Genomic DNA, 22,802 nt, shown 5'->3' with positions numbered 1-22,802 from the left:
ACCAGGATATAAACCAGAGGGAAAGAGGGAATATAAACCAGGGTAAAAGAGGGAATATAAACCAGGGGAAAAGAGGGAATATAAACCAGGATATAAACAAGGGTAAAAGAGGGAATATAAACCAGCGGAAAAGAGGGAATATAAATCAGGATATAAACCAGGGGAAAAGAGGGAATATAAACCAGGATATAAAACAGGGGAAAAGAGTGAATATAAACCAGGATATAAACCAGGGGAAAAGAGGGAATATAAACCAGGGAAAAAGATGGAATATAAACCAGGATATAAATCAGGGGAAAGAGGGAATATAACCAGTGGAAAAGAGGGAATATAAACTAGGATATAAACCAGGGGAAAGAGGGAATATAAACCAGGGGAAAAGAGGGAATATAAACCAGGATATAAACCAGGGGAAAAGATGGAATATAAACCAGGATATAAACCAGAGGGAAAGAGGGAATATAAACCAGGGGAAAAGAGGGAATATAAACCAGGGGAAAAGAGGGAATATAAACCAGGGGAAAAGAGGGAATATAAACCAGGGGAAAATAGGGAATATAACCCAGGATATAAACCAGGGGAAAGAGGGAATATAAACCAGGGGAAAAGAGGGAATATAAACCAGGATATAAACCAGAGGGAAAGAGGGAATATAAACCATGGGAAAAGAGGGAATATAAACCAGGGGAAAAGAGGGAATATAAACCAGGGGAAAATAGGGAATATAACCCAGGATATAAACCAGGGGAAAGAGGGAATATAAACCAGGGGAAAAGAGGGAATATAAACCAGGATATAAACCAGGGGAAAAGAGGGAATATAAACCAGGGGAAATGAGGGCATATAAACCAGTGGAGAAGAGGGAATACAGACCAGGGGAAAAGAGGGAATATAAACCAGGGGAAAAGATGGAATATAAACCAGGGGAAACGAGGGAATATAAACCAGGGGAAACGAGGGAATATAAACCAGGGGAAAAGAGGAAATATAAACCAGGGGAAAAGAGGGAATATAAACCAGGGGAAAAGAGGGAATATAAACCAGGATATAAACCAGGGGAAAAGAGGGAATATAAACCAGGGGAAAAGAGGGAATATAAACTAGGGGAAAAGAGGGAATATAACCCAGGATATAAACCAGGGGAAAGAGGGAATATAAACCAGGATATAAACCAGGGGAAAAGAGGGAATATAAACCAGCGGAAAAGAGGGAATATAAACTAGGGGAAAAGAGGGAATATAACCCAGGATATAAACCAGGGGAAAGAGGGAATATAAACCAGGATATAAACCAGGGGAAAAGAGGGAATATAAACCAGGGAAAAGAGGGAATATAAAGCAGGATATAAACCAGGGGAAAAGAGTGAATATAAACCAGGATATAAACCAGGGGAAAGAAGGAATATAAACCAGGGGGAAAGAGGGAATATAACCCAGGATATAAACCAGGGGAAAGAGGGAATATAAACCAGGATATAAACCAGGGGAAAAGAGGGAATATAAACCAGGGGAAAAGAGGGAATAGAAACCAGGATATAAACCAGGGGAAAAGAGGGAATATAACCCAGGATATAAACCAGGGGAAAGAGGGAATATAAACCAGGGGAAAAGAGGGAATATAAACCAGGATATAAACCAGGGGAAAAGAGGGAGTATAAACCAGGGGAAAAGAGGGAATATAAACCAGGGGAAAAGATGGAATATAACCCAGGATATAAACCAGGGGAAAGAGGGAATATAAACCAGGATATAAACCAGGGGAAAAGAGGGAATATAAACCAGGGGAAAAGAGGGAATATAATCCAGGATATAAACCAGGGGAAAAGAGGGAATATAAACCAGGGGAAAAGAGGGAATATAAACTAGGGAAAAAGAGGGAATATAAACCAGGATATAAACCAGGGGAAAAGAGGGAATATAAACAAGGGGAAAATAGGGAATATAACCCAGGATATAAACCAGGGGAAAGAGGGAATATAAACCAGGATATAAACCAGGGGAAAAAAGGGAATATAAACCAGGGGAAAAGAGGGAATATAAGCAGGGGAAAAGAGGGAATATAAACCAGGGGAAAAGAGGGAATATAAACCAGGATATAAACCAGGGGAAAAGAGGGAATATAAACAAGGGGAAAATAGGGAATATAACCCAGGATATAAACCAGGGGAAAGAGGGAATATAAACCAGGGGAAAAGAGGGAATATAAACCAGGATATAAACCAGGGGAAAAGAGGGAATATAAACCAGGGGAAAAGAGGGTATATAAACCAGGGGAAAATAGGGAATATAAACCAGGGGAAAAGAGGGAATATAAACCAGGGGAAACGAGGGAATATAAACCAGGGGAAACGAGGGAATATAAACCAGGGGAAAAGAGGGAATATAAACCAGGGGAAAAGAGGGAATATAAACCAGGGGAAAAGAGGGAATATAAACCAGGATATAAACCAGGGGAAAAGAGGGAATATAAACCAGGGGAAAAGAGGGAATATAAACCAGGGTAAAAGAGGGAATATAAACCAGGATATAAACCAGGGGAAAAGAGGGAATATAAACCAGGGGAAAAGAGGGTATATAAACTAGGGGAAAAGAGGGAATATAACCCAGGATATAAACCAGGGGAAAGAGGGAATATAAACCAGGATATAAACCAGGGGAAAAGAGGGAATATAAACCAGCGGAAAAGAGGGAATATAAACTAGGGGAAAAGAGGGAATATAACCCAGGATATAAACCAGGGGAAAGAGGGAATATAAACCAGGATATAAACCAGGGGAAAAGAGGGAATATAAACCAGGGGAAAAGAGGGAATATAAAGCAGGATATAAACCAGGGGAAAAGAGTGAATATAAACCAGGATATAAACCAGGGGAAAGAAGGAATATAAACCAGGGGGAAAGAGGGAATATAACCCAGGATATAAACCAGGGGAAAGAGGGAATATAAACCAGGATATAAACCAGGGGAAAAGAGGGAATATAAACCAGGGGAAAAGAGGGAATAGAAACCAGGATATAAACCAGGGGAAAAGAGGGAATATAACCCAGGATATAAACCAGGGGAAAGAGGGAATATAAACCAGGGGAAAAGAGGGAATATAAATCAGGATATAAACCAGGGGAAAAGAGGGAGTATAAACCAGGGGAAAAGAGGGAATATAAACCAGGGGAAAAGATGGAATATAACCCAGGATATAAACCAGGGGAAAGAGGGAATATAAACCAGGATATAAACCAGGGGAAAAGAGGGAATATAAACCAGGGGAAAAGAGGGAATATAAAGCAGGATATAAACCAGGGGAAAAGAGTGAATATAAACCAAGATATAAACCAGGGGAAAGAGGGAATATAAACCAGGGGGAAAGAGGGAATATAACCCAGGGGAAAAGAGGGAATATAAACCAGGATATAAACCAGGGGGGAAGAGGGAATATAAACCAGGATATAAACTAGGGGAAAGAGGGAATATAAACCAGGGGAAAAGAGGGAATATAATCCAGGATATAAACCAGGGGAAAAGAGGGAATATAAACCAGGGGAAAAGAGGGAATATAAACTAGGGAAAAAGAGGGAATATAAACCAGGGGAAAGAGGGAATATAAACCAGGGGAAAGAGGGAATATAAACCAGGATATAAACCAGGGGAAAAAAGGGAATATAAACCAGGGGAAAAGAGGGAATATAAGCAGGGGAAAAGAGGGAATATAAACCAGGGGAAAAGAGGGAATATAAACCAGGATATAAACCAGGGGAAAAGAGGGAATATAAACAAGGGGAAAATAGGGAATATAACCCAGGATATAAACCAGGGGAAAGAGGGAATATAAACCAGGGGAAAAGAGGGAATATAAACCAGGATATAAACCAGGGGAAAAGAGGGAATATAAACCAGGGGAAAAGAGGGTATATAAACCAGGGGAAAAAAGGGAATATAAACCAGGGGAAAAGAGGGAATATAAACCAGGGGAAACGAGGGAATATAAACCAGGGGAAACGAGGGAATATAAACCAGGGGAAAAGAGGGAATATAAACCAGGGGAAAAGAGGGAATATAAACCAGGGGAAAAGAGGGAATATAAACCAGGATATAAACCAGGGGAAAAGAGGGAATATAAACCAGGGTAAAAGAGGGAATATAAACCAGGATATAAACCAGGGTAAAAGAGGGAATATAAACCAGCGGAAAAGAGGGAATATAAATCAGGATATAAACCAGGGGAAAAGAGGGAATATAAACCAGGATATAAACCAGGGGAAAAGAGTGAATATAAACCAGGATATAAACCAGGGGAAAAGAGGGAATATTAACCAGGATATAAACCAGGGTAAAAGAGGGAATATAAACCAGGGGAAAAGAGGGAATATAAACCAGGGAAAAAGAGGGAATATAAACCAGGGGAAAGAGGGTATATAAACCAGGGGAAAGAGGGAATATAAAACAGGATATAAACCAGGGAAAAATAGGGAATATAAACCAGGGGAAAAGAGGGAATATAAACCAGGATATAAACCAGGGGAAAAGAGGGAATATAAACCAGGGGAAAAGAGGGAATATAAACGATTTGAAAAGAGGGAATATAAACCAGGGGAAAGATGGAATATAAACCAGGGGAAATGAGGGAATATAAACCAGGGGAAAAGATGGAATATAAACCAGGATATAAACCAGGGGAAAAGAGTGAATATAAACCAGGATATAAACCAGGAGAAAAGAGGGAATATTAACCAGGATATAAACCAGGGGGAAAAAGGGAATATAAACCAGGGGAAAAGAGGGAATATAAACCAGGATATAAACCAGGGGAAAAGAGGGAATATAAACCTGGGGAAAAGAGGGAATATAAAGCAGGATATAAACCAGGGGAAAAGAGTGAATATAAACCAGGATATAAAACAGGGGAAAGAGGGAATATAAACCAGGATATAAACCAGGGGGAAAAAGGGAATATAAACCAGGGGAAAAGAGGGAATATAAACCAGGATATAAACCAGGGGAAAAGAGGGACCCACGTGGAGTTCCTGGTCTCCGGTAGCCTCTGGAACTGCCGATCTGCGGCCAACAAGGCAGAGTTCATCTCAGCCTATGCCTCCCTCCAGTCCCTCGACTTCCTGGCACTGACGGAAACATGGATCACCACAGATAACACTGCTACTCCTACTGCTCTCTCTTCGTCCGCCCACGTGTTCTCGCACACCCCGAGAGCTTCTGGTCAGCGGGGTGGTGGCACCGGGATCCTCATCTCTCCCAAGTGGTCATTCTCTCTCTCTCCCCTTACCCATCTATCTATCGCCTCCTTTGAATTCCATGCTGTCACAGTTACCAGCCCTTTCAAGCTTAACATTCTTATCATTTATCGCCCTCCAGGTTCCCTCGGAGAGTTCATCAATGAGCTTGATGCCTTGATAAGCTCCTTTCCTGAGGACGGCTCACCTCTCACAGTCCTGGGCGACTTTAACCTCCCCACGTCTACCTTTGACTCATTCCTCTCTGCCTCCTTCTTTCCACTCCTCTCCTCTTTTGACCTCACCCTCTCACCTTCCCCCCTACTCACAAGGCAGGCAATACGCTCGACCTCATCTTTACTAGATGCTGTTCTTCCACTAACCTCACTGCAACTCCCCTCCAAGTCTCCGACCACTACCTTGTATCCTTTTCCCTCTCGCTCTCATCCAACACTTCCCACACTGCCCCTACTCGGATGGTATCGCGCCGTCCCAACCTTCGCTCTCTCTCCCCCGCTACTCTTTCCTCTTCCATCCTTTCATCTCTTCCCTCTGCTCATACCTTCTCCAACCTTTCTCCTGACTCTGCCTCCTCAACCCTCCTCTCTTCCCTTTCTGCATCCTTTGACTCTCTATGTCCCCTATCCTCCAGGCCGGCTCGGTCCTCCCCTCCCGCTCCGTGGCTCGATGACTCATTGCGAGCTCACAGAACAGAGCTCCGGGCAGCCGAGCGGAAATGGAGGAAAACTCGCCTCCCTGCGGACCTGGCATCCTTTCACTCCCTCCTCTCTACATTTTCCTCCTCTGTCTCTGCTGCTAAAGCCACTTTCTACCACTCTAAATTCCAAGCATCTGCCTCTAACCCTAGGAAGCTCTTTGCCACCTTCTCCTCCCTCCTGAATCCTCCCCCCTCCCCCCCTCCTCCCTCTCTGCAGATGACTTCGTCAACCATTTTGAAAAGAAGGTCGACGACATCCGATCCTCGTTTGCTAAGTCAAACGACACCGCTGGTTCTGCTCACACTGCCCTACCCTGTGCTCTGACCTCTTTCTCCCCTCTCTCTCCAGATGAAATCTCGCTTCTTGTGACGGCCGGCCGCCCAACAACCTGCCCGCTCGACCCTATCCCCTCCTCTCTCCTCCAGACCATTTCCGGAGACCTTCTCCCTTACCTCACCTCGCTCATCAACTCATCCCTGACCGCTGGCTACGTCCCTTCCGTCTTCAAGAGAGCGAGAGTTGCACCCCTTCTGAAGAAACCTACACTCGATCCCTCCGATGTCAACAACTACAGACCAGTATCCCTTCTTTCTTTTCTCTCCAAAACTCTTGAACGTGCCGTCCTTGGCCAGCTCTCCCGCTATCTCTCTCAGAATGACCTTCTTGATCCAAATCAGTCAGGTTTCAAGACTAGTCATTCAACTGAGACTGCTCTTCTCTGCATCACGGAGGCGCTCCGCACTGCTAAAGCTAACTCTCTCTCCTCTGCTCTCATCCTTCTAGACCTATCGGCTGCCTTCGATACTGTGAACCATCAGATCCTCCTCTCCACCCTCTCCGAGTTGGGCATCTCCGGCGCGGCCCACGCTTGGATTGCGTCCTACCTGACAGGTCGCTCCTACCAGGTGGCGTGGCGAGAATCTGTCTCCTCGCCACGCGCTCTCACCACTGGTGTCCCCCAGGGCTCTGTTCTAGGCCCTCTCCTATTCTCGCTATACACCAAGTCACTTGGCTCTGTCATAACCTCACATGGTCTCTCCTATCATTGCTATGCAGACGACACACAATTAATCTTCTCCTTTCCCCCTTCTGATGACCAGGTGGCGAATCGCATCTCTGCATGTCTGGCAGACATATCAGTGTGGATGACGGATCACCACCTCAAGCTGAACCTCGGCAAGACGGAGCTGCTCTTCCTCCCGGGGAAGGACTGCCCGTTCCATGATCTCGCCATCACGGTTGACAACTCCATTGTGTCCTCCTCCCAGAGCGCTAAGAACCTTGGCGTGATCCTGGACAACACCCTGTCGTTCTCAACCAACATCATGGCGGTGGCCCGTTCCTGTAGGTTCATGCTCTACAACATCCGCAGAGTACGACCCTGCCTCACACAGGAAGCGGCGCAGGTCCTAATCCAGGCACTTGTCATCTCCCGTCTGGATTACTGCAACTCGCTGTTGGCTGGGCTCCCTGCCTGTGCCATTAAACCCCTACAACTCATCCAGAACGCCGCAGCCCGTCTGGTGTTCAACCTTCCCAAGTTCTCTCACGTCACCCCGCTCCTCCGCTCTCTCCACTGGCTTCCAGTTGAAGCTCGCATCCGCTACAAGACCATGGTGCTTGCCTACGGAGCTGTGAGGGGAACGGCACCGCAGTACCTCCAGGCTCTGATCAGGCCCTACACCCAAGCAAGGGCACTGCGTTCATCCACCTCTGGCCTGCTCGCCTCCCTACCATTGAGGAAGTACAGTTCCCGCTCAGCCCAGTCAAAACTGTTCGCTGCTCTGGCCCCCAATGGTGGAACAAACTCCCTCACGACGCCAGGACAGCGGAGTCAATCACCACCTTCCGGAGACACCTGAAACCCCACCTCTTCAAGGAATACCTAGGATAGGATAAGTAATCCTTCTCACCACCCCCCTTAATGATTTAGATGCACTATTGTAAAGTGGCTGTTCCACTGGATGTCAGAAGGTGAATTCACCAATTTGTAAGTCGCTCTGGATAAGAGCGTCTGCTAAATGACTTAAATGTAAATGTAATGTAATAAACCAGGGGAAAAGAGGGAATATAAAGCAGGATATAAACCAGGGGAAAAGAGTGAATATAAACCAGGATATAAAACAGGGGAAAGAGGGAATATAAACCAGGATATAAACCAGGGTAAAAGAGGGAATATAAACCAGCGGAAAAGAGGGAATATAAATCAGGATATAAACCAGGGTAAAAGAGGGAATATAAACCAGGATATAAACCAGGGAAAAGAGTGAATATAAACCAGGATATAAACCAGGGGAAAAGAGGGAATATTAACCAGGATATAAACCAGGGTAAAAGAGGAATATAAACCAGGGAAAAGAGGGAATATAAACCAGGGAAAAAGAGGGAATATTAACCAGGATATAAACCAGGGGAAAGAGGGAATATAAACCAGGGGAAAGAGGGAATATAAACCAGGATATAAACCAGGGAAAAATAGGGAATATAAACCAGGGGAAAAGAGGGAATATAAACCAGGATATATACAAGGGGAAAAGAGGGATTATAAACCAGGGGAAAAGAGGGAATATAAACCAGGGGAAAAGAGGGAATATAAACGATTTGAAAAGAGGGAATATAAACCAGGGGAAAGATGGAATATAAACCAGGGGAAATGAGGGAATATAAACCAGGGGAAAAGATGGAATATAAACCAGGGGAAAAGATGGAATATAAACCAGGGGAAAAGAGGGAATATAAACTAGGGAAAAAGAGGGAATATAAACCAGGGGAAAGAGGGAATATAAACCAGGGGAAAGACGGAATATAAACCAGGATATAAACCAGGGGAAAAAAGGGAATATAAACCAGGGGAAAAGAGGGAATATAAGCAGGGGAAAAGAGGGAATATAAACCAGGGGAAAAGAGGGAATATAAACCAGGGGAAACGAGGGAATATAAACCAGGGGAAACGAGGGAATATAAACCAGGGGAAAAGAGGGAATATAAACCAGGGGAAAAGAGGGAATATAAACCAGGGAAAAGAGGGAATATAAACCAGGATATAAACCAGGGGAAAAGAGGGAATATAAACCAGGGTAAAAGAGGGAATATAAACCAGGATATAAACCAGGGTAAAAGAGGGAATATAAACCAGCGGAAAAGAGGGAATATAAATCAGGATATAAACCAGGGAAAAGAGGGAATATAAACCAGGATATAAACCAGGGGAAAAGAGTGAATATAAACCAGGATATAAACCAGGGGAAAAGAGGAAATATTAACCAGGATATAAACCAGGGTAAAAGAGGGAATATAAACCAGGGGAAAAGAGGGAATATAAACCAGGGAAAAAGAGGGAATATAAACCAGGGGAAAGAGGGTATATAAACCAGGGGAAAGAGGGAATATAAAACAGGATATAAACCAGGGAAAAATAGGGAATATAAACCAGGGGAAAAGAGGGAATATAAACCAGGATATAAACCAGGGGAAAAGAGGGAATATAAACCAGGGGAAAAGAGGGAATATAAACGATTTGAAAAGAGGGAATATAAACCAGGGGAAAGATGGAATATAAACCAGGGGAAATGAGGGAATATAAACCAGGGGAAAAGATGGAATATAAACCAGGATATAAACCAGGGGAAAAGAGTGAATATAAACCAGGATATAAACCAGGAGAAAAGAGGGAATATTAACCAGGATATAAACCAGGGGAAAAAGGGAATATAAACCAGGGGAAAAGAGGGAATATAAACCAGGATATAAACCAGGGGAAAAGAGGGAATATAAACCTGGGGAAAAGAGGGAATATAAAGCAGGATATAAACCAGGGGAAAAGAGTGAATATAAACCAGGATATAAAACAGGGGAAAGAGGGAATATAAACCAGGATATAAACCAGGGGGAAAAAGGGAATATAAACCAGGGAAAAGAGGGAATATAAACCAGGATATAAACCAGGGGAAAAGAGGGAATATAAACCAGGGGAAAAGAGGGAATATAAAGCAGGATATAAACCAGGGGAAAAGAGTGAATATAAACCAGGATATAAAACAGGGGAAAGAGGGAATATAAACCAGGATATAAACCAGGGTAAAAGAGGGAATATAAACCAGCGGAAAAGAGGGAATATAAATCAGGATATAAACCAGGGTAAAATAGGGAATATAAACCAGGATATAAACCAGGGGAAAAGAGTGAATATAAACCAGGATATAAACCAGGGGAAAAGAGGGAATATTAACCAGGATATAAACCAGGGTAAAAGAGGGAATATAAACCAGGGGAAAAGAGGGAATATAAACCAGGGAAAAAGAGGGAATATTAACCAGGATATAAACCAGGGGAAAGAGGGAATATAAACCAGGGGAAAGAGGGAATATAAACCAGGATATAAACCAGGGAAAAATAGGGAATATAAACCAGGGGAAAAGAGGGAATATAAACCAGGATATATACAAGGGGAAAAGAGGGATTATAAACCAGGGGAAAAGAGGGAATATAAACCAGGGGAAAAGAGGGAATATAAACGATTTGAAAAGAGGGAATATAAACCAGGGGAAAGATGGAATATAAACCAGGGGAAATGAGGGAATATAAACCAGGGGAAAAGATGGAATATAAACCAGGGGAAAAGAGGGAATATAAACTAGGGAAAAAGAGGGAATATAAACCAGGGGAAAGAGGGAATATAAACCAGGGGAAAGACGGAATATAAACCAGGATATAAACCAGGGGAAAAAAGGGAATATAAACCAGGGGAAAAGAGGGAATATAAGCAGGGGAAAAGAGGGAATATAAACCAGGGGAAAGAGGGAATATAAACCAGGGGAAAAGAGGGAATATAAACCAGGATATAAACCAGGGGAAAAGAGGGAATATAAACCAGGGGAAAAGAGGGTATATAAACCAGGGGAAAATAGGGAATATAAACCAGGGGAAAAGAGGGAATATAAACCAGGGGAAATGAGGGAATATAAACCAGGGGAAACGAGGGAATATAAACCAGGGGAAAAGAGGGAATATAAACCAGGGGAAAAGAGGGAATATAAACCAGGGGAAAAGAGGGAATATAAACAAGGGGAAAATAGGGAATATAACCCAGGATATAAACCAGGGGAAAAGAGGGAATATAAACCAGGGGAAAAGAGGGAATATAAACCAGGGTAAAAGAGGGAATATAAACCAGGATATAAACCAGGGTAAAAGAGGGAATATAAACCAGCGGAAAAGAGGGAATATAAATCAGGATATAAACCAGGGGAAAATAGGGAATATAAACCAGGATATAAACCAGGGGAAAAGAGTGAATATAAACCAGGATATAAACCAGGGGAAAAGAGGGAATATTAACCAGGATATAAACCAGGGTAAAAGAGGGAATATAAACCAGGGGAAAAGATGGAATATAAACCAGGGAAAAAGAGGGAATATAAACCAGGGGAAAGAGGGTATATAAACCAGGGGAAAGAGGGAATATAAAACAGGATATAAACCAGGGAAAAATAGGGAATATAAACCAGGGGAAAAGAGGGAATATAAACCAGGATATAAACCAGGGGAAAAGAGGGAATATAAACCAGGGGAAAAGAGGGAATATAAACGATTTGAAAAGAGGGAATATAAACCAGGGGAAAGATGGAATATAAACCAGGGGAAATGAGGAATATAAACCAGGGAAAAGATGGAATATAAACCAGGATATAAACCAGGGGAAAAGAGTGAATATAAACCAGGATATAAACCAGGAGAAAAGAGGGAATATTAACCAGGATATAAACCAGGGGGAAAAAGGGAATATAAACCAGGGGAAAAGAGGGAATATAAACCAGGATATAAACCAGGGGAAAAGAGGGAATATAAACCTGGGGAAAAGAGGGAATATAAAGCAGGATATAAACCAGGGGAAAAGAGTGAATATAAACCAGGATATAAAACAGGGGAAAGAGGGAATATAAACCAGGATATAAACCAGGGGGAAAAAGGGAATATAAACCAGGGGAAAAGAGGGAATATAAACCAGGATATAAACCAGGGGAAAAGAGGGAATATAAACCAGGGGAAAAGAGGGAATATAAAGCAGGATATAAACCAGGGGAAAAGAGTGAATATAAACCAGGATATAAAACAGGGGAAAGAGGGAATATAAACCAGGATATAAACCAGGGTAAAAGAGGGAATATAAACCAGCGGAAAAGAGGGAATATAAATCAGGATATAAACCAGGGTAAAAGAGGGAATATAAACCAGGATATAAACCAGGGGAAAAGAGTGAATATAAACCAGGATATAAACCAGGGGAAAAGAGGGAATATTAACCAGGATATAAACCAGGGTAAAAGAGGGAATATAAACCAGGGGAAAAGAGGGAATATAAACCAGGGAAAAAGAGGGAATATTAACCAGGATATAAACCAGGGGAAAGAGGGAATATAAACCAGGGGAAAGAGGGAATATAAACCAGGATATAAACCAGGGAAAAATAGGGAATATAAACCAGGGGAAAAGAGGGAATATAAACCAGGATATATACAAGGGGAAAAGAGGGATTATAAACCAGGGGAAAAGAGGGAATATAAACCAGGGGAAAAGAGGGAATATAAACGATTTGAAAAGAGGGAATATAAACCAGGGGAAAGATGGAATATAAACCAGGGGAAATGAGGGAATATAAACCAGGGGAAAAGATGGAATATAAACCAGGGGAAAAGAGGGAATATAAACTAGGGAAAAAGAGGGAATATAAACCAGGGGAAAGAGGGAATATAAACCAGGGGAAAGACGGAATATAAACCAGGATATAAACCAGGGGGAAAAAGGGAATATAAACCAGGGAAAAGAGGGAATATAAGCAGGGGAAAAGAGGGAATATAAACCAGGGAAAGAGGGAATATAAACCAGGGAAAAAGAGGGAATATAAACCAGGATATAAACCAGGGGAAAAGAGGGAATATAAACCAGGGGAAAAGAGGGTATATAAACCAGGGGAAAATAGGGAATATAAACCAGGGGAAAAGAGGGAATATAAACCAGGGGAAACGAGGGAATATAAACCAGGGGAAACGAGGGAATATAAACCAGGGGAAAAGAGGGAATATAAACCAGGGGAAAAGAGGGAATATAAACCAGGGGAAAAGAGGGAATATAAACAAGGGGAAAATAGGGAATATAACCCAGGATATAAACCAGGGGAAAAGAGGGAATATAAACCAGGGGAAAAGAGGGAATATAAACCAGGGTAAAAGAGGGAATATAAACCAGGATATAAACCAGGGTAAAAGAGGGAATATAAACCAGCGGAAAAGAGGGAATATAAATCAGGATATAAACCAGGGGAAAATAGGGAATATAAACCAGGATCTAAACCAGGGGAAAAGAGTGAATATAAACCAGGATATAAACCAGGGAAAAGAGGGAATATTAACCAGGATATAAACCAGGGTAAAAGAGGGAATATAAACCAGGGGAAAAGATGGAATATAAACCAGGGAAAAAGAGGGAATATAAACCAGGGGAAAGAGGGTATATAAACCAGGGGAAAGAGGGAATATAAAACAGGATATAAACCAGGGAAAAATAGGGAATATAAACCAGGGGAAAAGAGGGAATATAAACCAGGATATAAACAAGGGGAAAAGAGGGATTATAAACCAGGGGAAAAGAGGGAATATAAACCAGGGGAAAAGAGGGAATATAAACGATTTGAAAAGAGGGAATATAAACCAGGGGAAAGATGGAATATAAACCAGGGGAAATGAGGGAATATAAACCAGGGGAAAAGATGGAATATAAACCAGGATATAAACCAGGGGAAAAGAGTGAATATAAACCAGGATATAAACCAGGAGAAAAGAGGGAATATTAACCAGGATATAAACCAGGGGAAAAGAGGGAATATAAACCAGGGGAAAAGAGGGAATATGAACCAGGGAAAAAGAGGGAATATAAACCAGGGGAAAGAGGGAATATAAACCAGGATATAAACCAGGGGGAAAAAGGGAATATAAACCAGGGGAAAAGAGGGAATATAAACCAGGATATAAACCAGGGGAAAAGAGGGAATATAAACCAGGGGAAAAGAGGGAATATAAAGCAGGATATAAACCAGGGGAAAAGAGTGAATATAAACCAGGATATAAAACAGGGGAAAGAGGGAATATAAACCAGGATATAAACCAGGGTAAAAGAGGGAATATAAACCAGCGGAAAAGAGGGAATATAAATCAGGATATAAACCAGGGGAAAAGAGGGAATATAAACCAGGATATAAACCAGGGGAAAAGAGTGAATATAAACCAGGATATAAACCAGGGGAAAAGAGGGAATATTAACCAGGATATAAACCAGGGTAAAAGAGGGAATATAAACCAGGGGAAAAGAGGGAATATAAACCAGGGAAAAAGAGGGAATATAAACCAGGGGAAAGAGGGAATATAAACCAGGGGAAAGAGGGAATATAAACCAGGATATAAACCAGGGAAAAATAGGGAATATAAACCAGGGGAAAAGAGGGAATATAAACCAGGATATAAACAAGGGGAAAAGAGGGATTATAAACCAGGGAAAAGAGGGAATATAAACCAGGGGAAAAGAGGGAATATAAACGATTTGAAAAGAGGGAATATAAACCAGGGGAAAGATGGAATATAAACCAGGGGAAATGAGGGAATATAAACCAGGGGAAAAGATGGAATATAAACCAGGGGAAAAGAGGGAATATAAACAAGGGGAAAATAGGGAATATAACCCAGGATATAAACCAGGGGAAAGAGGGAATATAAACCAGGGGAAAAGAGGGAATATAAACCAGGATATAAACCAGGGGAAAAGAGGGAATATAAACCAGGGGAAAAGAGGGTATATAAACCAGGGGAAAAGAGGGAATATAAACCAGGGGAAAAGATGGAATATAAACCAGGGGAAACGAGGGAATATAAACCAGTGGAAACGAGGGAATATAAACCAGGGGAAAATAGGGAATATAAACCAGGGGAAAAGAGGGAATATAAACCAGGGGAAAAGAGGGAATATAAACCAGGGGAAAAGAGGGAATATAAACCAGGATATAAACCAGGGGAAATGAGGGAATATAAACCAGGGGAAAAGAGGGAATATAAACAAGGGGAAAATAGGGAATATAACCCAGGATATAAACCAGGGGAAAGAGGGAATATAAACCAGGGGAAAAAAGGGAATATAAACCAGGATATAAACCAGGGGAAAAGAGGGAATATAAACCAGGGGAAAAGAGGGTATATAAACCAGGGGAAAAGAGGGAATATAAACCAGGGGAAAAGAGGGAATATAAACCAGGGGAAAAGAGGGAATATAAACCAGGATATAAACCAGGAGAAAAGAGGGAATATTAACCAGGATATAAACCAGGGGAAAAGAGGGAATATAAATGTATAAAAAAATAGCATTCAGGCCAAAAGTTTACAGTACCACTCTGCACGATATTATTCTATTTCGTATCCAATACAAATATAACACAAATCTGAATAAGTATTTCTGTCTAGTGCGATGGAGGGGGTGTGTGATGGAGGGGGTGTGTGATGGAGGGGGTGTGTGATGGAGGGGGTGTGTGATGGGGGGGTGTGATGGAGGGGGTGTGTGATGGGGGGTGTGATGGAGGGGGTGTGGTGGAGGGGGTGTGTGATGGGGGGTGTGATGGAGGGTGTATGATGGAGGGGGTGTGTGATGGGGTTGTGTGTGATGGAGGGGGTGTGTGATGGAGGGGGTGTGTGATGGAGGGGGTGTGTGATGGGGGGGTGTGATGGAGGGGTGTGTGATGGGGGGTGTGTGATGGAGGGGGTGTGTGATGGAGGGGGTGTGTGATGGAGGGGTGTGTGATGGGGGGGTGTTCACTATGGATGCTGGCCATAACTTTCGCTCTCCTTTATATAATCCTGCTGTTTCCCCATTTTCTGTAAATTGCTGCCTGGGAGCCTTCAACACCGTAGGGAAGGAAAGTAATGTATTGTAGGTGAATGACCTGCCGTGACGTTCCCAGAGGTTTTGTTGTCACAGTGCTCTCTCTCCAGCTCGATCTCACTCACCACGTCACACATCTGTCCACACCACACCTGCAGAGAACACACAACAGAAGTAATTTAGCAGAGCATCAACACACTCCTCACCGTGTCAGTGACTTCTTGACGCTACCCATCCCGTTAGCGGGATAATTGTCATCAGCAACCGCTGAATAGCATAGCGCCTCAGTCAAATAATATTACAAAAAATATTCATATTCATGAAATCACAAGTGCAATATTGCAAAACACAGTCTAGCCTTTTGTTAATCCACCTGTCGTCTCAGATTTTGAAATTATGCTGTACAGCGAAAGCAATCCAAGCGTTTGTGTAAGTTTATCGATCGCATGACAAAACATTAAGTACACTTAGCATCAGGTAGCTTGGTCACAAATCAGAAAAGCAATCAAATGAATCGGTTACCTTTGATCTTCGGATGTTTTCACTCACGAGACTCCCAGTTACACAACAAATGTTCCTTTTGTTCCATTAAGATTATTTTTATATCCAAAATACCTTTGTTTGTTTGACGCAAAACTCATGTGACCACTTGACGCGATGTTATCGTTCTGGCTCATTTTTCAAAATAAAAGCCTGAAACTATGTCTGAAGACTGTTGACACCTTGAGGAAGCGATATGAAAATGAATCTGGTTGACATCCCTTTAAATGGAGCAATGGGAGGCTATGGAACATGGAGTTTTCAAAATAGAAGCCACTTCCTGGTTTGATTTTTCTCAGGGTTTAGCCTGCAATATCAGTTCTGTTATACTTACTGACAATATTTTGACAGTTTTGGAAACTTCAGAGTGTTTTCTATCCTAATCTGTCAATTATATGCATATTTTAGCATCTGGTCCTGAGAAATAGGCCATTTACTTTGGGAACGTTATTTTTCCAAACCTAAAAATAGTGCCCCCTTGCTTCAAGAATTGCATCTGTCAAGGTCTACTCTGGGTTGCTGTCAGCGATACCATAATCAAATATACAGTAAATCCAATTCAAGAGGACTTCTAGTCCCCTATAGGGCTCCCGAGTGATGCAGCGGTCCAAGGCACTGCATCTCAGTGCAAGTGATGTCACTATAGTACCTTGTTCGAATCCAGGCTGTATCACATCTGGCCGTGATCGTGAGTTGCATAGGGCGCCGCACAATTGGCCTAGCGTCATCCGGGTTTGGCCAGAGTAGGCCGTCATTGTAAATAACCCTAACTGACTTGCCTAGTAAAATAAAATAAACAAATATTGCTGTATCTGGCATCTCTGTCCTTAGCCCATAACAACCCATCTCTGTCCCTAGACATAACAACCCATCTCTGTCCTCAGCCCATAACAACCCATCTCTGTCCCTAGCCCATAACAACCCATCTCTGTCCTCAGCCCATAACAACCCATCTCTGTCCCTAGCCCATAACAACCCATCTCTGTCCCTAGCCCATAACAACCCATCTCTGTCCTCAGCCCATAACAACCCATCTCTGTCCTCAGCGCATAACAACCCATCTCTGTCCTCAGCCCATAACAACCCACCTCTGTCCTCAGCCCATAACAACCCATCTCTGTCCCTAGCCCATAACAACCCATCTCTGTCCTCAGCCCATAACAACCCACCTCTGTCCTCAGCCCATAACAACCCATCTCTGTCCCTAGCCCATAACAACCCATCTCTGTCCTCAGCCCATAACAACCCATCTCTGTCCCTAGCCCATAACAACCCATCTCTGTCCTCAGCCCATAACAACCCATCTCTGTCCCTAGCCCATAACAACCCATCTCTGTCCTCAGCCCATAACAACCCATCTCTGTCCCTAGCCCATAACAACCCATCTCTGTCCCTAGCCCATAACAACCCATCTCTGTCCTCAGCCCTGTCAGCCGTTGCCCTCTTTGGGTACAGCGGGCACCATCCCCCTCTCTGATTCCTACCCTCAGCCTGCTGCGACTTTAGGTCGTAAATTCCTGGAGGAGATTATCTCCTCATGGCCACAGTATAGAGAGAGAGGGAGTTTTCATAGAGAGAACAAAGGAATGTATTCCACCTCACAGAACTTGAGGTCCGAACAACATTTATGTTCTGGAGATGGTATAAAAGATCAGTGAAGAATTCAGCTACGAACTGGTCCGCTTGGTACAATTTTGTGAAACTCATGGGAGACAATACGGCCACATTACCATAAAGCTGTTTATACAATAGCCTCAGATGTGACGCTTACATCTAATTGTTGTACAGGATGAATGAGGAAAGATTAAACTATTTGTGTATTTATGGGATGCTCTGTAATGATGTAATGTGAGAGAATTGTATTTCAGTGTGAAGTTTCACTTAAGTCATTGGCACGCCCCCATGAACACAGTTAGGACCTGGCATCATGAGACAGCCGTTTTCTGCTCTTTCGAATAAAACCCCCACCTTGAGAATCTATCACCAGACCATGTTTCTCTCAAAAACGAGAGGGCAAAGGTTGCAGACCAGCTTACCTTGATAACGAGAGGGCCAAGGTTTGAGACGATTGCTGAATCTTTTAACCATCCCACGTGGGTAAACTCTTAGACTATAGATACAGACAGAATAAGAACAAGTCTTTGATATCAATTACTAGTCTGCAGCTACGAATTCGGTATCATTGAACGCGAAGACCGACAACCGGCGAAACATCTATTCTATAATGACATGAATGAATGTCACTCTGAACAATCCATTCTAACCACGACAGAGAGAGGAAAGACAAACTCTCCAACAGAAACTAACTTTTCAACAGAGATCCCAACGACACACTGAGCGTAAATATATATATATTGATTGCAATTGTTCCCGAATGAGTGAGCGTTAATGTGCAAAGGATTAGCATTTCAATTGTTATAATTATCATCTTTGTAGTGTCTCATCTCAGTTGACCCCCGCTTCCCTTTTGTCCACCAAGCCGTGATACCGGTTTATCCCACTAGGAAAACTCCGTTATCATTTCCTTGTAACTATCTACTGTTTGTTTATGCATTTCTGTGAATTACTTAGTTAGTAAATAAATTATTTAAGACAATTGTTGTATGGATGACTCATAGTGAAGACTGGGTTCGTGCAGATAACCAACCATTTGGAATGAGACTAACGTGGGGGTAAAAATAAAGAATAAGTCATTAATCAGAAGACAAATTGATCAGATATTAAAATATCTGAGAAGTTATATTAGGAAAATTAGAACTTTGTAATCTGAATATTTTTCTTGGTGCCCCAACTTCCTTGTTAATTACATTTGACTGATTAGTTAATCACAAAATGCTAATTACAGAGAATCTTTGATAAAAACTATAAGTCTTCAGTTAATGATAGTAAAGACACAACAGCCCATAACAACCCATCTCTGTCCTCAGCCCAACCTGTTAAGGAGCGTGTGAATTTTTTCAGCTTTTTGTTAAAAATCGCGCAAAATTTCAACGTCCTGCTAGTCATGCCAGGAATATAGTATATGCATATGATTAGTATTGGTGGATAGAAAACACTCTGAAGTTTATAAAACTGGTTAAATCATGTCTGTGACTATAACAGAACGTGTGTAGGAGGCAAAATCCCAAGGAAATCTGTTCACAAAAAACACAAAAAAAATATCCATCAACCAGTCTCTGTATTGTCTATGGCAAGGGAAAATAGATAGCGTCCAGTTTACAGTTCCTACAGCTTCCGTACGATGTCGCCAGTGTTAGGAATTGGGTTGAAGTTAATCCTTGGTCAAATGAGAAATAGGCACTTCCTGTCGTCGAGTACACCGGAGGAAGTTATGAAAGGGAGAATATGGACCATGATTTCAAGTTTGAAGTGTTTTGTCAAAGTTTATAGGCAATTTTTTTCATTTTAAAAAATGACGTTGCGTTTTGAAACACAGTTTTTTCCTGGATCTGACGGTGTTCATAAATGGACATTGTGGGTATACATGGACCGATTTAATCAAAAAAAAGACCCAATTGTGATGTTTATGGGACATATAGGAGTGCCAACAAAGAAGCTCGTCAAAGGTAATGAATGTTTTATATTTTATTTCTGCGTTTTGTGTAGCGCCGGCTACGCTAATTATTTTGTGTACGTCCCCTTTGGGTATTTCGGGGGTTGCATGCTATCAGATAATAGCTTCTCATGCTTTCGCCGAAAAAAGCATTTTAAAAATTTGACATGTTGGCTAGATTCACAACGAGTGTAGCTTTAATTGAGTACCCTGCATGTGTGTTTTAATGAAAGTTTGAGTTGTATCGAGTACTATTTTTTGGTGCTCTGAAATTTCCGGTGATTTTGATCCCTGTACAGGGACAGCAGCCATAGGAACCCATCTTTGTCCTCAGCCCATAACAACCCATCTCTGTCCTCAGCCCATAACAACCCATCACTGTCCTCAGCCCATAACAACCGATCTCTGTCCTCAGCCTATAACAACCCATCTCTGTCCTCAGAAAATAACAACCCATCTCTGTCCTCAGCCCATAACAACCCATCTCTGTCCTCTGTCCTCAGCCCATAACAACCCATCTCTGTTCTCAGCCCATAACAACCCATCTCTGTCCTCAGCCCATAACAACCCATCTCTGTCCTCAGCCCATAACAACCCATCACTCGGGCTGCATAGGGATGATATCATGGTAGTGGATCAGGACGTGAAGAGAGAGAAGTGCAGCAGGATTGTACATCTATGTCAACGAGCACTGACAAACACAAGATGACAGTCGCCGGCGGAGAGGGGAGGAGGGCCGGCGGGTCAATGATGAAGATGTGTAAGACGGCCAAGCACCTGCAGAAGGTCAGCGGAGACCTTGGCTTGTATTAAACCCCCCCTCTCCCTCAGTTCTGCATCTCCGCTGACCTTCTCCAGGTGCTGGGATCCCAGATATGGGATGACTAAGAAAAATAGTCAAAGAGAAAAAAGAAAGAAAGAAGAAGAGAGAGAAAAGGAAAAGACAGAGGGAGCAAGTAAACAAGACAAGCCAAGACATTGGTCTCCTCCCTGGTGCTGTCAAGCTGAGCAATTAAGGCAGAGGAGGAGAGGAGAGCAACAGAGGACAGTAGAAGCATTACAGCAGTATTACATCAGTACTACAGCAGTATTACAGCACTAGTAATGAGTAGTATTACATCAGTATTACATCACTAGTACTGAGTAGAATTACAGCAGTATTACATCACTAGTACTGAGTAGTATTACAGCAGTATTACATCACTAGTACTGAGTAGCATTACAGCAGTATTACAACAGTATTACAGCAGTATTACAGCACAAGTACTGAGTAGTATTACATCAGTATTACATCACTAGTACTGAGTAGCATTACAGCAGTATTACAGCAGAATTTAAGCACTAGTACTGAGTAGTATTACAGCAGTATTACAGTAGTATTACATCACTAATACTGAGTAGTATTACAGCAGTATTACAGCACTAGTAATGAGTAGTAATACAGTAGTGTTAAAGCACTAGTACTGAGTAGCATTACTGCAGTATTACAGTAGTATTACATCACTAATACCGAGGAGTAATACAGTAGTATTACAGCACTAGTACTGAATAGTATTACAGTAGTTTTACAATAATATTACAGTCGTATTACAGCAGTATTACATCACTAGTACTGAGTAGCATTACAGCAGTATTACAGCAGAATTTAAGCACTAGTACTGAGTAGTATTACAGCAGTATTACAGTAGTATTACAGCACTAGTACTGAGTAGTATTACAGCAGTATTACAACAGTATTACAGCACTAGTACTGAGTAGTATTACAGCAGTATTACAGCACTAGTACTTAGTAGTATTACAGCAGTAATACAACAGTATTACAGCACTAGTATTGAGTAGTATTACAGCAGTATTACATCACTAGTACTGAGTAGCATTACAGCAGTATTACATCACTAGTACTGAGTAGCATTACAGCAGTATTACAGCAGTAGTAGTGAGTAGTATTACAGCAGTATTACATCACAAGTACTGAGTAGTATTACAGCAGTATTACATCACTAGTACTGAGTAGCATTACAGCAGTATTACAGCAGTATTACAGCACTAGTCCTGAGTTGTATTACAGCAGTATTACAGTAGTATTACATCACTAATACTGAGTAGTATTACAGCAGTATTACAGCACTAGTAGTGAGTAGTAATACAGTAGTGTTACAGCACTAGTACTGAGTAACATTACAGCAGTATTACAGTAGTATTACATCACAAATACCGAGTAGTATTACAGCAGTATTACATCACTAGTACTGAATAGTATTACAGCAGTATTCCAGAATTCCAACAGTATTACAACAGTATTACAGTGGTATTACAGTCGTATTACAGCACTAGTACTGAGTAATATTACAGTAGTATTACAACAGTATTACAGCACTAGTACTGAGTAGTATTACAGTAGTATTACAGCACTAGTACTGAGTAGTATTACAGCAGTATTACAACAGTATTACAGCACTAGTACTGAGTAGTATTACATTAGTATTACAGCACTAGTACTTAGTAGTATTACAGCAGTAATACAACAGTATTACAGCACTAGTATTGAGTAGTATTACAGCAGTATTACATCACTAGTACTGAGTAGCATTACAGCAGTATTACATCACTAGTACTGAGTAGCATTACAGCAGTATTACAGCAGTAGTAGTGAGTAGTATTACAGCAGTATTACATCACAAGTACTGAGTAGTATTACAGCAGTATTACATCACTAGTACTGAGTAGCATTACAGCAGTATTACAGCAGTATTACAGCACTAGTCCTGAGTTGTATTACAGCAGTATTACAGTAGTATTACATCACTAATACTGAGTAGTATTACAGCAGTATTACAGCACTAGTAGTGAG

General features: G+C 41.9%; 1 protein-coding gene across 1 annotated transcript in view; it reads right to left on the bottom strand.

The window, feature by feature from the left end:
* Window positions 1-22,802, bottom strand: part of vipr1b (vasoactive intestinal peptide receptor 1b) — a 316,767-nt gene that overhangs the window by 211,170 nt on the left and 82,795 nt on the right. Inside the window, exon 2 of the mRNA XM_064941134.1 lies at window positions 15,920-16,010. Coding sequence (XP_064797206.1) covers window positions 15,920-16,010 — 91 coding nt within the window. The remainder of the gene's footprint in view (window positions 1-15,919; window positions 16,011-22,802) is intronic.

Source organism: Oncorhynchus masou, chromosome 28 (assembly GCF_036934945.1).
Source record: "Oncorhynchus masou masou isolate Uvic2021 chromosome 28, UVic_Omas_1.1, whole genome shotgun sequence".
NCBI classification, from domain to species: domain Eukaryota; kingdom Metazoa; phylum Chordata; class Actinopteri; order Salmoniformes; family Salmonidae; genus Oncorhynchus; species Oncorhynchus masou.
The sequence above is the reverse complement of the archived record's forward strand: the minus strand, read 5'-3'. Positions and strand labels throughout refer to the sequence as shown.